The sequence below is a fragment of the Semicossyphus pulcher genome, unplaced genomic scaffold (assembly GCF_022749685.1).
Source record: "Semicossyphus pulcher isolate SPU_LCO1_2020_fin unplaced genomic scaffold, fSemPul1.0.p SCAF_28, whole genome shotgun sequence".
Taxonomy (NCBI): Eukaryota; Metazoa; Chordata; class Actinopteri; order Labriformes; family Labridae; genus Semicossyphus; species Semicossyphus pulcher.
Genome location: NW_027211702.1, coordinates 1,779,749 through 1,794,677, shown reverse-complemented (window position 1 = coordinate 1,794,677; position 14,929 = coordinate 1,779,749). Strand labels below are relative to the sequence as shown.

Sequence of the window (14,929 nt, the reverse complement as noted above, 5' to 3'; positions counted from 1 at the left end):
GCTAAAGCCTCAGTTCACCTCACTTTACATGAGTCCTTCTGACATGATATTGTTAATATGGAAATACTGCAGCGTCCTATGCGACCTCTACCAAACCTCTGCGATGACAAAAACTCAACCGCGCGTTCTCACGTCTTTGTTAGGCCAAGCGGCTGGATGCAGAAGACCAATCACATAACAGGGGAGGAAAATAATCTAATGAATTTGTTATACCTCTAAATACAGAGTAAAATCATTACATTATTGAAGATTGAGCGTCCAGCCCTCCCCTGAGACCTCTGGGGGTACACCAGTCTTTTAGCCACTCCAGATTAAAATGAAAGGTCGATCGATTTTTTGCTGCACAGGCTGCTGCTGGAACCGTCTTCCATTTAACGTTTGGTCTGCTGACATGATTTCGGTTTTTAAATCTCACCTAAAAATCAATTTTTATAGATTGCCTTCCATAGCAGTTGTTATCTTTTGTGGTCTTATCACTGAACTTAATGATGCCACTTTATTTATTTTTTATTGTTTGCTATTTCTCACACTTAATATTTTTGGTGACAAAATTGCAGTTTTATTCCCTACATGCTGTTGTTTTTATGATACCATATGTCCTACCATTCTGTTATTTTTGGGATGCTCTTGAATCCATAAAACATCCATAAAAAATGACGATTATTATGTGGTTAGTTCATCATTGTGCTCCCACTCACTTTCACAGTTCAGTCAAGCACTCATGGTAAATTATGCATCAATATTTCAGGCTAATTAATAAGTCTTTGAGAGCAGGGTTATTGCAAGTGTGGCCTATATGCTACGTGTGTCCAACTGGATTAGGTGCGCGACCTGCTGATGAATCAATTATGTGTCAGTCTATTGATGATACAAAATGCATACATGTTCTCTGTAAAAGGTCAAGAGCAGCCATGCTGCAGAGCGGAATGATTAATTCAGTGAGACGCAGCCCTCTGCACCTACAGGTTACATAAAGAGCACCATGTTACGTCACCGTTGACCATTCCAGAGAAAACAGGTGAACTCAACGTTTATGCTAATTGAAGGTTGCTGAGGTCAAAACCCATTAATGCAAAAAGGGGATTTTACAGGTGAGAGGTCTAAGCTAAATTTAAGACATAACCACTGTATATAGCATCAAACCCTCACATTAATGCTCACTCGCTTTACTGGGGGCTCTATGACACTTAAAGTCGAGGTGAAATGAAAAATGTAATTTTAATCCTTTTGGATCACATCCCCGGTAATATTGTGCATCTATTTGACAATATAGGCCCAAAAAAAACACAGAAAATCAATTTCCTCGTATTCTTATATCAAAATCCGATCATTTTTTCTTCCGGTAAAACTAAATTTCAAGTGTGCTTACGTAAGTTAACACCAAACAATTTCAACCAATCAATCTGCAACATTTAGCCGCAGAGCACCAAGAACGCTCGGTCAGTTAGCTAGCTACTGCGCTGTGGAGAACGTCTGTCTACGCCCACTTCTCAACGATCAAATCAAATCCCTCTAATGATATGTCCCGCCTGCACGTCCTGTTTCACTCGGAAATACGTCACGATACGGAAGCTAGATACTCTCGAAATGCCGTTTCAGCTCGACTTTAAGCATAGTTATATTGTGCATATCATACACCTGCTTAAGTCACTGGATCTTCCAATAGTAATTTACACGTTTAAGTTTCCATTATTCTTATTTATTTCTCTCTCTTCAGATTATTTTTCTTTTGTACAGGACAGCTGAAGAGGACAGGAAATGTGGGGAGGAGAAAGTGGGGGATGACATGCACCAAACGATCGGCAGACTGGGAGTCGAGCCTGCGATCAGTGCGACAAGGACTGTAGCATCTATTAATGGGGCGCCTGCTCTACCAACTGAGCTAAACCAGCATCCATTATTCTATACAGCTGACATTCCTTTAAGATTGATTTAACGTGCATTCCAATTGCCTAGTGGTTACCTGCAAAGTGGTCCACACAGGGTAACCAGCTATGTTAACTAAGAACCCAAACTGTTGCATTTCCTAGCTTTAATTTGTGCACCATCCAAAAGGATTTAAGGACATCATAATGTAAAAACAACTTAATAGTATATATATGACATATATATGACATAATCTGTTCATAATCTGCATTGTATTTATTTCATTAGCAATGACACTAAACATCGTATCAATTAATCACTTTTATTCATTAATTCAGAGCATTTTAATGGAATACATATTCAAATGGTATCAGGTTTTTTCAGTATTGTATTCAGTAGTGTTAATTCACACAGTAGTAGGAAATTGTATCCGATGTTTATGTCACCAGGGATTTACAAATGGAAAAATGTTGTCAAGGGAAGTTCTTTGGAGTAAAATAAAGAAGCTAACTTGATTCTTGTTATTGCATTTATGTCCACACCAGTAAATACAAGTTCTGCAAATGTTGTGTCACTAGACCACATTGATTGAAATTGTATGTTCTTTCCTTTTCTTTGATCATGTTTTGATCCTGTTTTTTTACATAAAATATAATATCATATAAAATAGTATAATATAATATAATATAATAAGATCAGTGTTTTTAGTTATTCCTCTACTCTCTACAGGATAACTTTTTGTGTAAGATGCAGTTCAGTATTCAAGGTAAGGGCCCATGTTCTGAGCTTGCAGGGCTACATGCTAAGCTGCACTCTAATCCAGCATTAGCCTGCTTGGCTGGCACTCCTCTCCTCCAGCAAGAGCACGTTCTGCATCCCACAATTATGTATTCAGCAGCTATATATACATATATATCTATAGCTCGCATGTTCTCATTTCTATCTCCCACTCGTCTCCCTTCTTCTTCCTCTGATGAATGACACCCATCTCAGAGCAGTTAACTAATCAGTCTCTATTAATCTGCTGTCACCGCTGGAGCCACCGCCAACTCCGAGACCTGACGACTCTTTTTCACACCCTATATAACCCACCCACCCACTGAAACACGCCGCCACCGAGGGCAGAAAGGCAGCTACACCAGAAGTCTGCACAGAGATGGTGTCACCATGGCAACGGGCAGAGTGACAGAGGACTCAACGCTTATGTAATTAAGCAGTTAGGGTAAATTAGAAGAAGTGGCAATCATGCTTTCCTTTGAAACATTGCAAGCATGCTGGATACACAATGGTAAGGGTATTGTTGTTCATCAGGAAATACAATTTTGTACAACCAAGGGTTCATATGTTTATATTATATATTAACAACAAAAACAAGTTAAACTGATATAAAATGTCAGAAATTTACAAAGCGCTCATATTCTGTATTGTCACCATTTACTTGATGGACTCTGGCTAAGTTTCGGCAGAATCAAATGCTCATTTCTACCCTCTCCACAATATGACTCCAAAATCCAGATGAGACTATGCATAAATAGGCAATGTAAGGTTTAATATACAGTGCTGGCAAAAGTACTAATATTTGCAAAACAGGCTCTGGTAAAAGTACTGATTCAACTTGTGTACTGAAGTAGAAGGGTAAAAGTACAGGCTCTGAAACGTTCTCTCTGTATAAAAGTAAAAGCAGCTCACTGAAGGACATTTCTGCCTGCTGTCGCAGCTAACTTTCATCCATGTGGCTACAAGTTCTCCCTGTCCTACACGTCTCTTCTTGGCGGTCAAGTTTTCCCTCACTTTTCTGTTTCTGTCCAATATTCACCATAGAAATTCAGTGTATAAGACACATTTTTAATGGACTTTTTTCATCTAAAAAGTGGGATGCAGAGAGAAGTATGTTATTGTCTTACCGTATTCTACCCAGACGATGGCGCTATAATCTAGCTAAAGATGTCGGTTGTTAAGTGGTGACATCACACCTCAGCATTAAAATTGTTTCTGGGTCCAAACCCTACAACGTCTCCTATTTGCAATATGCAGCACTGCTGTTTTAGGGAACTTCATTGTTGCTAACGCTTCGACACGTACATGCACCGTCATGATCGCTATTGCGTTGCCACCCTCACAACAATCAACGTTACCGTAGGCTGCAAGCTACCGCTAGCTACAGCACCGGTAGCTAGCAGGATTGAAAACCCGACATGGTGAAAACGGATGATAGGCTGTAATTTGTTTGTGTTTTGAATGTGTTTTAAATTAAAATAAACTGAAATAGTATTGAAATAACTTGTACACATGTTTTTCTAATCGATAATTCCCCTCAAATGCAAAAAAGCTAAGTAACGAGGCCTGTTATAAAAAGGTTTGGAGTAGTAAGTACAAACATTTGTTAGAAGTAAATATAAGTAAAAGATGTCACGTAAAGTACAGATACCTGAACACTCTACTTAAGAACAGTAACAAAGTATTTGTACTTCCTTATTCCTGCCTCTGTTTATAAAAAGGAAATGTCTGGTGACAGTAGCTAAAACTGACAATGATCTGTCTTAATGTATGTATGTGCCTGTTTTAATTTGATTGATCACATTGTGAGGACAACATCTGATTGCACAGTGCCTACAAAAACTTACCCACAAGCTAGATGATTACATTGTAGGGTTAATTATTTCTTGTTTACAATTACAGTTAGGTTAAATATAGGTAAAGGTTGGGGTAAGGCATGTGTTGGTGGTTAAGGTTTGTGGAATTCTTCAATGAGTAAATTAAATTAAATTAAATGTCCTCCAAGTGACAAAAACGAGGCTGTGTGGGTGTATGTTGTGGACTGCAGACTTACTCCGCCAGCTCCTCCAGGCTCCGGTACACATCATCCTCATTCAGAGCTGTGTCCTCTGATGGAAAGGGCCTGTAACACACACGAAACACACACAAACACAGGTGAGTGAGAGAGGGAACAAAACACTTAACTTCTGCACGCACCGCAGTGTCCCAGGCAGAAAAATAACCAGAAACAGAAACAGCGTATTCTATCTGCCAGGTTGTCACTCTTAGCTCCATCACTAGAGCGGGACGTGTTCAACAGAGGAGCCCATCAGTCACAAACAACACTGTCAAAACACATCAACACACTGCTGCTGACAGATAAAAAAACATCTTCTCACGGCCAACTTTCTCTGGAATTCAGGAAGGAAAAGGTTTTTTTTTTCTTAGATGGATGGCCAGGTGACTTATAAATCCTTTCAGGGGGTTTGGGCAGCTTTCAAGGACCCTCAGGGGAGATATAGAGCCATGTGAAATATTGAAAATGACAAGTTCAGAGCTGTCATTTTTTGTTTTGTTAAACAAAACTGACCTTTACTTATTTGTACACTTTTTGTTGAAGAAAATAAATGGTTCTGACACACAAAGCAAGCTGAAACACTATAAATAAAAGCATCCATGTCAGCCTGTACATGTATCATCCTGATCCTCTTGTTAAATTCCCCCTTTGTGCTCACACGGCGCAACAAACACATTCTCCTGGGAAGTGGCAGAGCATAAAAACAAATGACTAATCAATTAGCTCATTAAACCTGCTGGATTTAATTCTGATCTTTTTAAGGAGATCTGCTTTCCGCAAACATCGTTATGAAGTGCATGATTAGATCTCGCTTGCCCGACCGTGTTTATGATGTTTCCTTTTTTCTTTCAAGAGAGCTGATTGCTACAAATTATAGCCTATTAGCTTAATGCCGTGCACAATTGAAGCTCATTAAATTTAGTGAGGTCAAGATTGGCACTAATCATCAACCACGCTAACGTTACTGAATCGAATATAATCTGTAATATTCAAATTAATCTTGAGTATTTTCAGATTATTTCAGCTTTCCTCTAAACTCTAAGGATGGTAGAACATAAGAAAAAACAATGATGGAATCAAACATGTAGAATGGATTGGCCCGGCTTTGTCTACATCTGATGGCATTCTTCAGCCGAAGGAGTTTGTTGTTTTTCAGGCCTTTGTTTGTCATCACTGTGACAGCAGCATTATGCTTTTACCCTCTTCTCCTGGAGCAATAAATCCCACACAAAGCAGAAGCCAGCGGTGGTTTCTGCTACGGTAAACAGCTCCGCAAGTTTGACCTTGACTCCCTCTGTATAATGTAACTATTGAACACATGATTTGTTTTCCTACTGTCAAAGAGCCACTGGACACACACAGACACTCACACAGAAAAAAAGCCCACCATTATTCAAGAAGAGAAGGAGGACAGGAGGAGAGGAGTGAGGGTTTCAGGTTCATGGGCAAAGCGTTGTGCGAGCTGCGCCCACGTCTTAGACTTGTAAGCAGAGCAAACAGAGCCTTTTAGGACCGCACATATTGATTTACTTGTTTTATTCTCAAGAACAAAGTCCACCACCTGAAAGCATGTTATTTATGTAAGTGTATCTTTAGTACAGAACAGTTAGTTCCAAACCCACCTTATTGATAACCAAATTATAATTTTATGATCTACCATAATTCCTCTGGAGCCTTAAAGGAGGCAGTTCGGGGTTGTATTTTTGGGTCATGAATTACTCCCTGTGTGATCACTCTGGCAGATCAGCTACAGTGTTTTTTACACTGAGACATATAAAACGTTTTATCATTAAAGGAGAAGTTTGGTATTTTTAAACCATGACCCTAATTTTACAAATTTGGGCGTCGAAATTACTCACAGGAAGAAAAACTTTTGGATTTGGTCCAGTAAATGTCTTCCACCGTAGCTGTGATACGGCCACAATGGATGCAACATAATCCCCTGGGGCAAATGCGCCCGATCAAAGTACATCCACTAAAAGTGTTTGTTTTTACCACTGACAGGCTCAGATTGTTACCCCAGGTGACCGACAACATTACGGAAATGCGGAATCCTTTTTTTAAAGAGTAAGATCATTTTTGTGTAACCAGAAACAGTTGGTTCCTATGAGTCATTTCGACACCCAAAGTTGTAAAAGAAATAGGGCCCAGGTGTAAAAATACCAAACTTCTCCTTTGCTGATAAAACTGTGCATTATATAAGTCTCAGTGTAAGAAACACTGTAGCTGATCTGCCAGAGTGATCGAACAGGAAGTAATCCATGACCCAAAAATAAAACCCCAAACTTCATTTAGCCTCTGTTTACCAGAAATGTCATTACAGTCGCCAAGCCAAAGACATTAAGGGAATCCTCAATATGCCTGGAATACATAATAAAGCCATTTATTTAACCAGCAACATTACTGATCATGCAGAGAGGGGCATACCACACTCAGAAAGTTATTCAACAGCAATCCTTGTTACAATGCAAGAGCTGCCTTGGGCAAGAACTGAGCATAATATTAGAATATTCTCTTGATCAAATTTCTTTTTATCCAAACTGTGCAATTTTAAACAATGTAAGAAGAAATCTGAACTGAACATTGTATTTAAAATGGTAAAGACTAATGCAGGTCAGCGTAAGTTCAAGCAGGAAGACTGTTTCATATCATCTCTTCATTCGTTGATTCATCATTCATATCACTCTCTGTACTTTTCAACAGCAGGAACTTTCTCCAGGAATGAGGAACATTTTGAGGAACTCTGCGTTTCGATAGCAGGACCCAGGGTCTGCTTTGAGATGGAGTCAGAGAAGAAAGCCTACGATAGTTGGGCCGACGAGGAGGTGCCTTGCTGAGCAGTGTGTAGTGCAGTTACTTTCATTGCTTCTCCATACGTCATTGGCCTGATTTGCATAATCTTCCCGGGACTTTCAGGCCGCTGTGGAAACGCAGACAACAAGGGGCCACAGGAACCATTCAGTTCCTTAAAGAGAAGTTTTTGTTCTTGGTACTTTTGGTCGAAAAGAACCTTATATCTCTCTTTCACTCCCTCTCTTTCACTTCCTCCTTCTCTGATCAGCTGATCATGGGGGTTTACTTTTTCAAGTATTAAACCAGATTTCAGCCAATCATCCTGCTGCTGTCAAACGTTAAATCAGTTCTCCTCTCAGCTGCTGTCGGTCTGTCATTCCATTCTTCCATGCCCAATTTCAGCTCTTCAGAAGTCCACTCCTCACCACATCCTGCATCCTTCCTTCCACCAGTGTCTAGACTCCATCTGGGGGTTTCCTATCCTACTCTCTGCCTCACTACCTCTTTCAAATACATGAAAACGTCACGATGGGATCTAATCGCCAAAGACATCGCACATTCTCATGCTTTCTTAAGCTTGTGAAATAAATAATTGTTCACCCATAATCAAGTCTCTCCTGATTTAATTCACTTGATTAGATATTGGTAATGTTTCAAACAGGGTTAGCCATCCTGAAAAGTATTGTGTTCAACTATATTTCTTTTCTAAGTTTTAGAGGGTGTAAGAGAGATGTAGCAGGAAGAAGAGAATAAAGAGATAAAGAATGAATGTGTGTGTGTTGTGTGTGTAATGTGAGCTGGGGGATGAGATGAACAGTTCAGACGTCCAAAGCTCTCATAAATACACTCTGGTCTTTGTGAGCACTCAGCTTTGAAATCCTCTGAATGTGTTTAATCCCAAGATATGATCAGACGACGGAGACACTTTACTCTAACACCACGTCTGCATGGAGCCACCAGTGATGACCTGTCGGTGCGTTAAGGCCAAATATCACACAGGAGTGAAAGCTGTAGTGGAAGTAGCTAATTTTGTCATTTTAGTCGTGTATATGTGCAGGAGTGTGTGTGTGTGTGTCAAGCTGTGTGACACCACCAATTAGCCTCTGTGCAATTAAAACAGTGGTCACACAGAAAGAGTGTGTCAGCCATCGAGTTAATGAATGCTCAGCTCGAAGGTCAGCTGGTCACCCTGAAGCATGCACACACACTTTAACACACGAACGTGCAAAGAATCCTGCAAACTCAGCCTTTAAAGTCTTCTCTGATTCATTAACTTTGCTCATTTCTGCATGTTTAAATGAACAACTTCATTAAAAACGACTGTATATCCAAGATCTAATTACACGTAGAAATAATATAACAAAAAAAACAGCCTCATGTCTGATTTATGTAACTTTCCCGCTCACTGTTATGAAGAGAAACACCGCGCAGGAGGTGGATGCTCCGGAGCGTAATAACACACCCACATCTGATGGCCCCCTCCAATGAAATGTGCATTATATTATAAGTTATTAATGGAGTCCCGCAGGGCAAAATTTAATTACGTAGTAGTTTGGGGAGATATCTATCACCTCGGTGTTGTTTTGCGGAGCCAAGCACGGCCCAATGCTGCCGTTTTCATTTCGCCTAAATGGTACAACCCGGTGTAATTGAACTATGTTTATAATTTCATCAGAACTCCGATGATGAGGCGTCTCCAGGCTATTCAATAATGCTCTATTGTCTTTCCTGCAAGCGTGTTAACACATGCTGTTCAGCTTTTTACGTTGTGGGGTAAGTCAGAGTGGATGGTTTAGTAGGTTTTTCTTATAATTGTCTATTTATCCTCAACACCTCTTATTATCCCCTGACACTGATGTCCTCCAAGCCTGGCTAATGCTTCTGAAATATACTGTTTCCTTTGTTGGTTCATCTGATAGGCTGTGTGTCTTAAGCAGGTAAATTACATGTTTTAAAGCAAAACATCACTGTTTGTTTGAGTTTAAGTTAGGTTGAAGTATGTGGTCAATGATTAAAGGATTAATTTTCTGAAATAACCTGCATTCAACTAGAAAACTAGTCCACTTTCCCGTCCTTCTCTTCCTTTTTCCTTCACTGATTTTTCTGTATCTTTCTTCCTCTTTTGTAAAGGCTAGTTGTATATTTTGTGTTATGTGTTAGTTCTGTATTGATTTTATTTGCTATATTTTACAATTCCATACATTCCTAATAATTTGCTACAAATAAGACAAAGAATTACATGTCGTCACTCAATCAGAAGGTTGGTGGTTCAATCCCTGTCTGCAACAGTCTACATGTCCTTGAGCAAGACACTGAACCCCAAAGTGCTCCAGAAGGCTTACCCAACTAGCAGGGAATGTTCCCATAACCTTAAACTTAGACAAAACGTTTTAACTGCAACATTCTGAAGATATTTTCAGGATGTTATTGAGGCCTGGGATGTCAGAACGCCTTTTATAAAAAATTTGCTCAATTTTACATAAAAACAAAGGTCGAACATGCTCACTACAACATTCTGAGGATCTTTTCAGGATGTTAGTACGGCCTGAACTATCAGAACGTGATTTATAAAACGTTCCTGAAATGTGATTTGAACATTCTCACAGCAACATCCCAAAAATGTTTTCAGAGAACGTTCTCCTGCTATTAAAAACATTGCACGTAACATTTTCAGAACATTCTTAGAACAAGACATTTTTAGCTGGGTAGCCATCGGAGTGTGAATGTGGTTAGATCGTGATCTGATCGGACATTGGAATAGTAGCCTTTGCCATCAGTGTGTGAATGTGTGTGTGAAAGGTTGGATGTGACGAAGTGTAAAGCGCTTTGAGTGGTCAGAAGACGAAAAAAGCACCATATAATTGCAGTCCATTTACCTTGTTAAATGAGTACAATACTAATTAATTAACTCTACTTAATTGCGTGTCTTACTTAGAGATTCTTTCAGTAAGCACTGCAATTGAACATGTATTAAAAACAATGAATTAATATTTATTTTTATTTTATTTATGTATCTTTGTGGATTTTTCATGTAATTACTACCAGCATAAATATTAAATCCAAGGGAACCCATAAGAAGTTATTAGGAAAACAAGGACCTGTAAAATGCCTTTCTGCTGTGTCGGGATGAAGGGGCTTTGGGATTGGATGATTGCATTTGTCATTTTTGTTGTTTGATTTAATTAACAATTACCCCCCACAATCTTTTAGGTTTAAGGTTTTTGCTGGGGCACAAATAAATAAATAGATACAGAAAAGAGAAGAAAGTTAGGAAAAGTAAGGAAACATATTTTTACAGTTCATGAAACGAGGGCCCACAGTTCACATCCTAATTCTCAGTGCCACAACTCTTTCTTGTTTGCATAAGCTCTCTTTTACGCATTACTGTCCTGCCTTTTGTTACTTAATTTCCTTGCACAACGTCTTATTTCTTCTTTACTGGTCTTACAGCCAATGCTGCATAAAGGGAATTGTTGGCACACGTGTGCTGGACAATGCCGCAGTGAGCCGGTCCCATTGATCAACTGTTGTCAAACAGCACAACAACAGTGTAGTCGTTAGGTGTGAGCGCGGCTCGAATGGCCAGCGTTGGTAGCAGTTTCATGTCCCAGGACACAGCTGCGTTTCTGCAGGGGTCGATAAATCGCTGGAGCTCCAGCATGCTTGTGCACTTTGCCGCTTATTGTACCATGCCTGTCCATGAAGCCGCCCGTTTCCCCTTTAAACCTGGAAATACAGTTTCATTTCCAAGCTGCTCTCGCCCACGGAGTGTGAGTGTGTGTGTGTGTGTGTGTGTGACATATGAGTAAGCTCTTTGCATGTGTGAGTTATTTCCACAACATTTACGTGTGAAATGAGCACACGATGCATTCAAACGCCATGAGTGAAAAATGACGAGAGGATGTGCAATGTGATAACTGTATACTAATGTGAGTGATCTAATGCAACGGCTTAAGGGGGCAAAGCCTGGAGGCAGGGCCGAAGTACAAACTGTGATTATTTGTTATTTGCACTGTTGTGCACTACAACCGCCTTAAGAATAAAAACGGTACACAAACACAAACACGTCATCTATTTTGTCCCTTTGCTGGGTTCTAAATGAGTAAACTATATCTCTCATCAGCAACACTGTAAAACCATTTGATAATTATTTCTCATTTATTTTTATTACACAGAAGCTCCTTTCAAGCTCTGAATGGCCCTTCATTCAGTACAGAGGGACTTCACACAGTGTTGAATTGATTACAATAATATGCAATTACTGTATTTTTGTATTTAGAAATGTCAAATGTTCTCTGACTGTAGTTATACAGTTATATCATAACAATAATTACATGGTTAGGTTTTAAAATAATGTTCTCACAATAAAGCAATGCAAACAAATTACCTTATGCTTCATGAAGTTGTGATGTCATTTTCAAAGACCAAATGACTAAAAGTCTACTGCTTAACCAATGATGAATAGAATTGATAGTTAGGGCCCATAAATAAGCATAATGTCATTTAAGCTAATAAAATAAGAAACAAAACTTTAGGTGTCGTTTAATTTGCTTTTTTATTTTTCACTCTTTCTTGCATTTTTAATGTTTTTCTATTGACATAATACTAATTAATACCAGCTAATAATAATTGCTTATATGTATTGTCCCAAATTTGAAATACATTTTAACTGTTTGCAACAAATGGTTTTAGCTTTGCAGCAATATAAATGAGTACCATGGGAGTGCCACAAGGTTCCATTTTAGGACCACTGAAAAATTTGCTAAAACCTGGCACAAAACATCTCTCCTTGTTTTATATAAGGTTAATGTTGTGTGTGCATTGTCCCTGCTCAAATAAAGAAACATAACAAGAAAATATATATATGCAAGCGCACTTTGGAAAAATATTCTGAAAAAAACCTTTTTGTTATCTTTTTTTTTTTAATAAACAAATACTGTAATGTGCTTCTATTGGGATAGTTTACACAGACTGGCTACAGTCGGGGTGTAGATTATCAATTAGCACCATCAATAGGTGTGGTTTGAACTGATCAAGTTTATTCATATATCTGAATAAAAAATACCATTCAAGGGAAATATATCACACATAGGGCAGTGTGCGATGAAAGGATTTAGAAGGACTATCCTCATCTTACCCTCTAAACAGACTTCCTCCTCATCTGCTCTCTGTGTGGGTGCTGAGCTGACGTCTCTCAAACTCTACGACCCTGATCCCCCCCTGCCCACGAAACCCACTCTAACAGCAGGGATCAATGATGAACTGGGACAGTGAAGCTCAGGCGGGTTGAAGGTTACAGTGGGGTTAGCTGAGGACAGTAAAGATAAGCGGTAGGAAGGATGGGAAGAATAACAGGAGAGACCATGACGCGGGCTTATACTGAAGATAAGCTGTCAGAAACACAAGGTCAACTCTGGGGGCACAAAGAGACGGGAACATGAGGCCTCGACACAAGAGGATTTAGAGTTAAAGACAAAATGAGAGATGACTGGGATCAACTTGTGGTTTTGATTGACAGTTTTTGTGATAAATCGTTTAGAGATGGAGAGACGAAGACAATTCCAAGACAGAATGGTTTGGTTCAAGAAATAGAGGGATGGAGTCTGAGGTTCTAGACCAATAACTTTTCTTTAAACTGAAACATAGCTGTATCTAGTAAAAAAATAAAACTCTTTTATTGCTGCTCGGTTTATCTTTTTTAAAGCTCTCTGAATGGAGTCTGCAAAGCCTTTTGTAAGTTGCCTGAGAGGTGAAACAGAGGGCAAAATAAAAGAAGGAAAACATTAGGAAGGGAAGCAATTGAAACGCGGCTTATCTTAATTTTTTAAATCATTTTAGACTCATCTGTACTGCATTATGTTGGTTGGACAGTTAAGAGTTTGGAGAGATTTTATTAAGACACTCAACATTAATTGTTAAATGTAAAAGATCTGAAAAAATAAGAGGACATGCTCATCTGCACCCAGCAGAAATAATGCCTTTTAACATCAAGCTGGTTGCAGCGTGGGGATGTTGACTTCAGACAGAACGGAAACGACATGACAAAAGAAGAGAGTGTCCTATCTGGTTGATCCAGTGCAGTTCTGAATGTGCAGAGCATGCAAAACCATCCCTTTATTTCCGACTCGCACTGAATGCCGTCACAATGACATAAACTATCAATGTCTGATTACAGTGAACAGACATCAAGGACAAGATCAATGGGCTTCAACAGAACGTCAATGGACATGCCTCTGGCCATGTTACTCAGAACACAATGAGGAACTCTGTGGCCATTTTCAAACTGAATGGGTGGTTTGATGCGGTGTCAGTGATTAAATGCTTTGAGTTGAGTTATTGCCTGGATATCAAGACTTCCACCCTGAGAAACTAAATCTGATACAGATTGTTTGCTTTGTAAAATACAATATGTTCCTCTCCATTAGCATCTTAAAAGGACAGCGAACTAATTATACACATTGAGGGGGTAATTCACTGAGGGATTTTGTGGCTTTTGCGCCCGCAAAACCTGCGCAAATGACACAAAAAGACTCATTCTCCGAGCACACACAGAGGGTTGAATGCACTCCAAAGTGCGCTGCAGAGCAAACAGCGTCTCTGTGCTCCGGCGCCTTTTGCGCGTATTTAAAAGTCATTATGCAAACATTCGGGGCAAATTTAAATGAACCTCAAAAAGCACTAACAGCACCGCACAGTTAGAGGGAAATATTACGGCCTACAGAGACTTGGTGGTAACTGCGGCGCAGAATTAGAAGGGCTGTCACGCTCTGAGTTTCCAGTGATCATGACGACAATTCCACCTTTTGTGTGAATAAAAATGTATTGGTAAGTAAAAACAATCTGTTAATAATATATTGTCTTTATTATTATAATCAGGAGACCAATTAGTCCGGGCCTGTGCGAGGCTCAACTCCAGCATGTGGGCACACTTTGGAGCCATTACGCATGACAGGGAGTATTATGTGGACGAGCTGTTGTTGCACACTTGTTAAAAAAAAAAAGCTGCGTTACAGAGAGTTAAACTAGTAAACACCTGTCGAGTCTGGACTTTACAATAAACTGTTAAAAGAGCCGCCCCCTCCTCTCCCTGCTCATCATCGATCTGCGCATGGAGTTGAGATCTGTCAGTGTGTGCTCAGCTGATGCCCGAGGATGCTAGCAGCACCGAGCAGCAGAGAGTGGAGGTGCTGACAGCTCCTCTTCAGAATCAGACACAAAAAGAGAGCAAACTGCACGGATCTGCGAAATTTTACTTTCTGAATCAGACCTTGAGATGGAGCAGGGGGCAAATAATGCACAATTTATGGAGCTATCAGCAGCTGCACTTCATTCTTAGTGAATTCCCCCCTGAGTTCAGTGTAGTTCTACCAAAACTGGTTTCAGCTGTTGGTTGTTGTTGAAAATCATTCAGTAAAGAGTTGATTTTTTGTTATTTTT

General features: G+C 39.6%; 1 protein-coding gene across 2 annotated transcripts in view; it reads right to left on the bottom strand.

Moving 5' to 3' along the window:
- Positions 1-14,929, bottom strand: part of vav2 (vav 2 guanine nucleotide exchange factor) — a 233,913-nt gene that overhangs the window by 52,808 nt on the left and 166,176 nt on the right. For both annotated transcript variants that reach the window (XM_069677147.1, XM_069677146.1), the window contains exon 4: positions 4,697-4,765. In XM_069677147.1, coding sequence (XP_069533248.1) covers positions 4,697-4,765 — 69 coding nt within the window. The remainder of the gene's footprint in view (positions 1-4,696; positions 4,766-14,929) is intronic.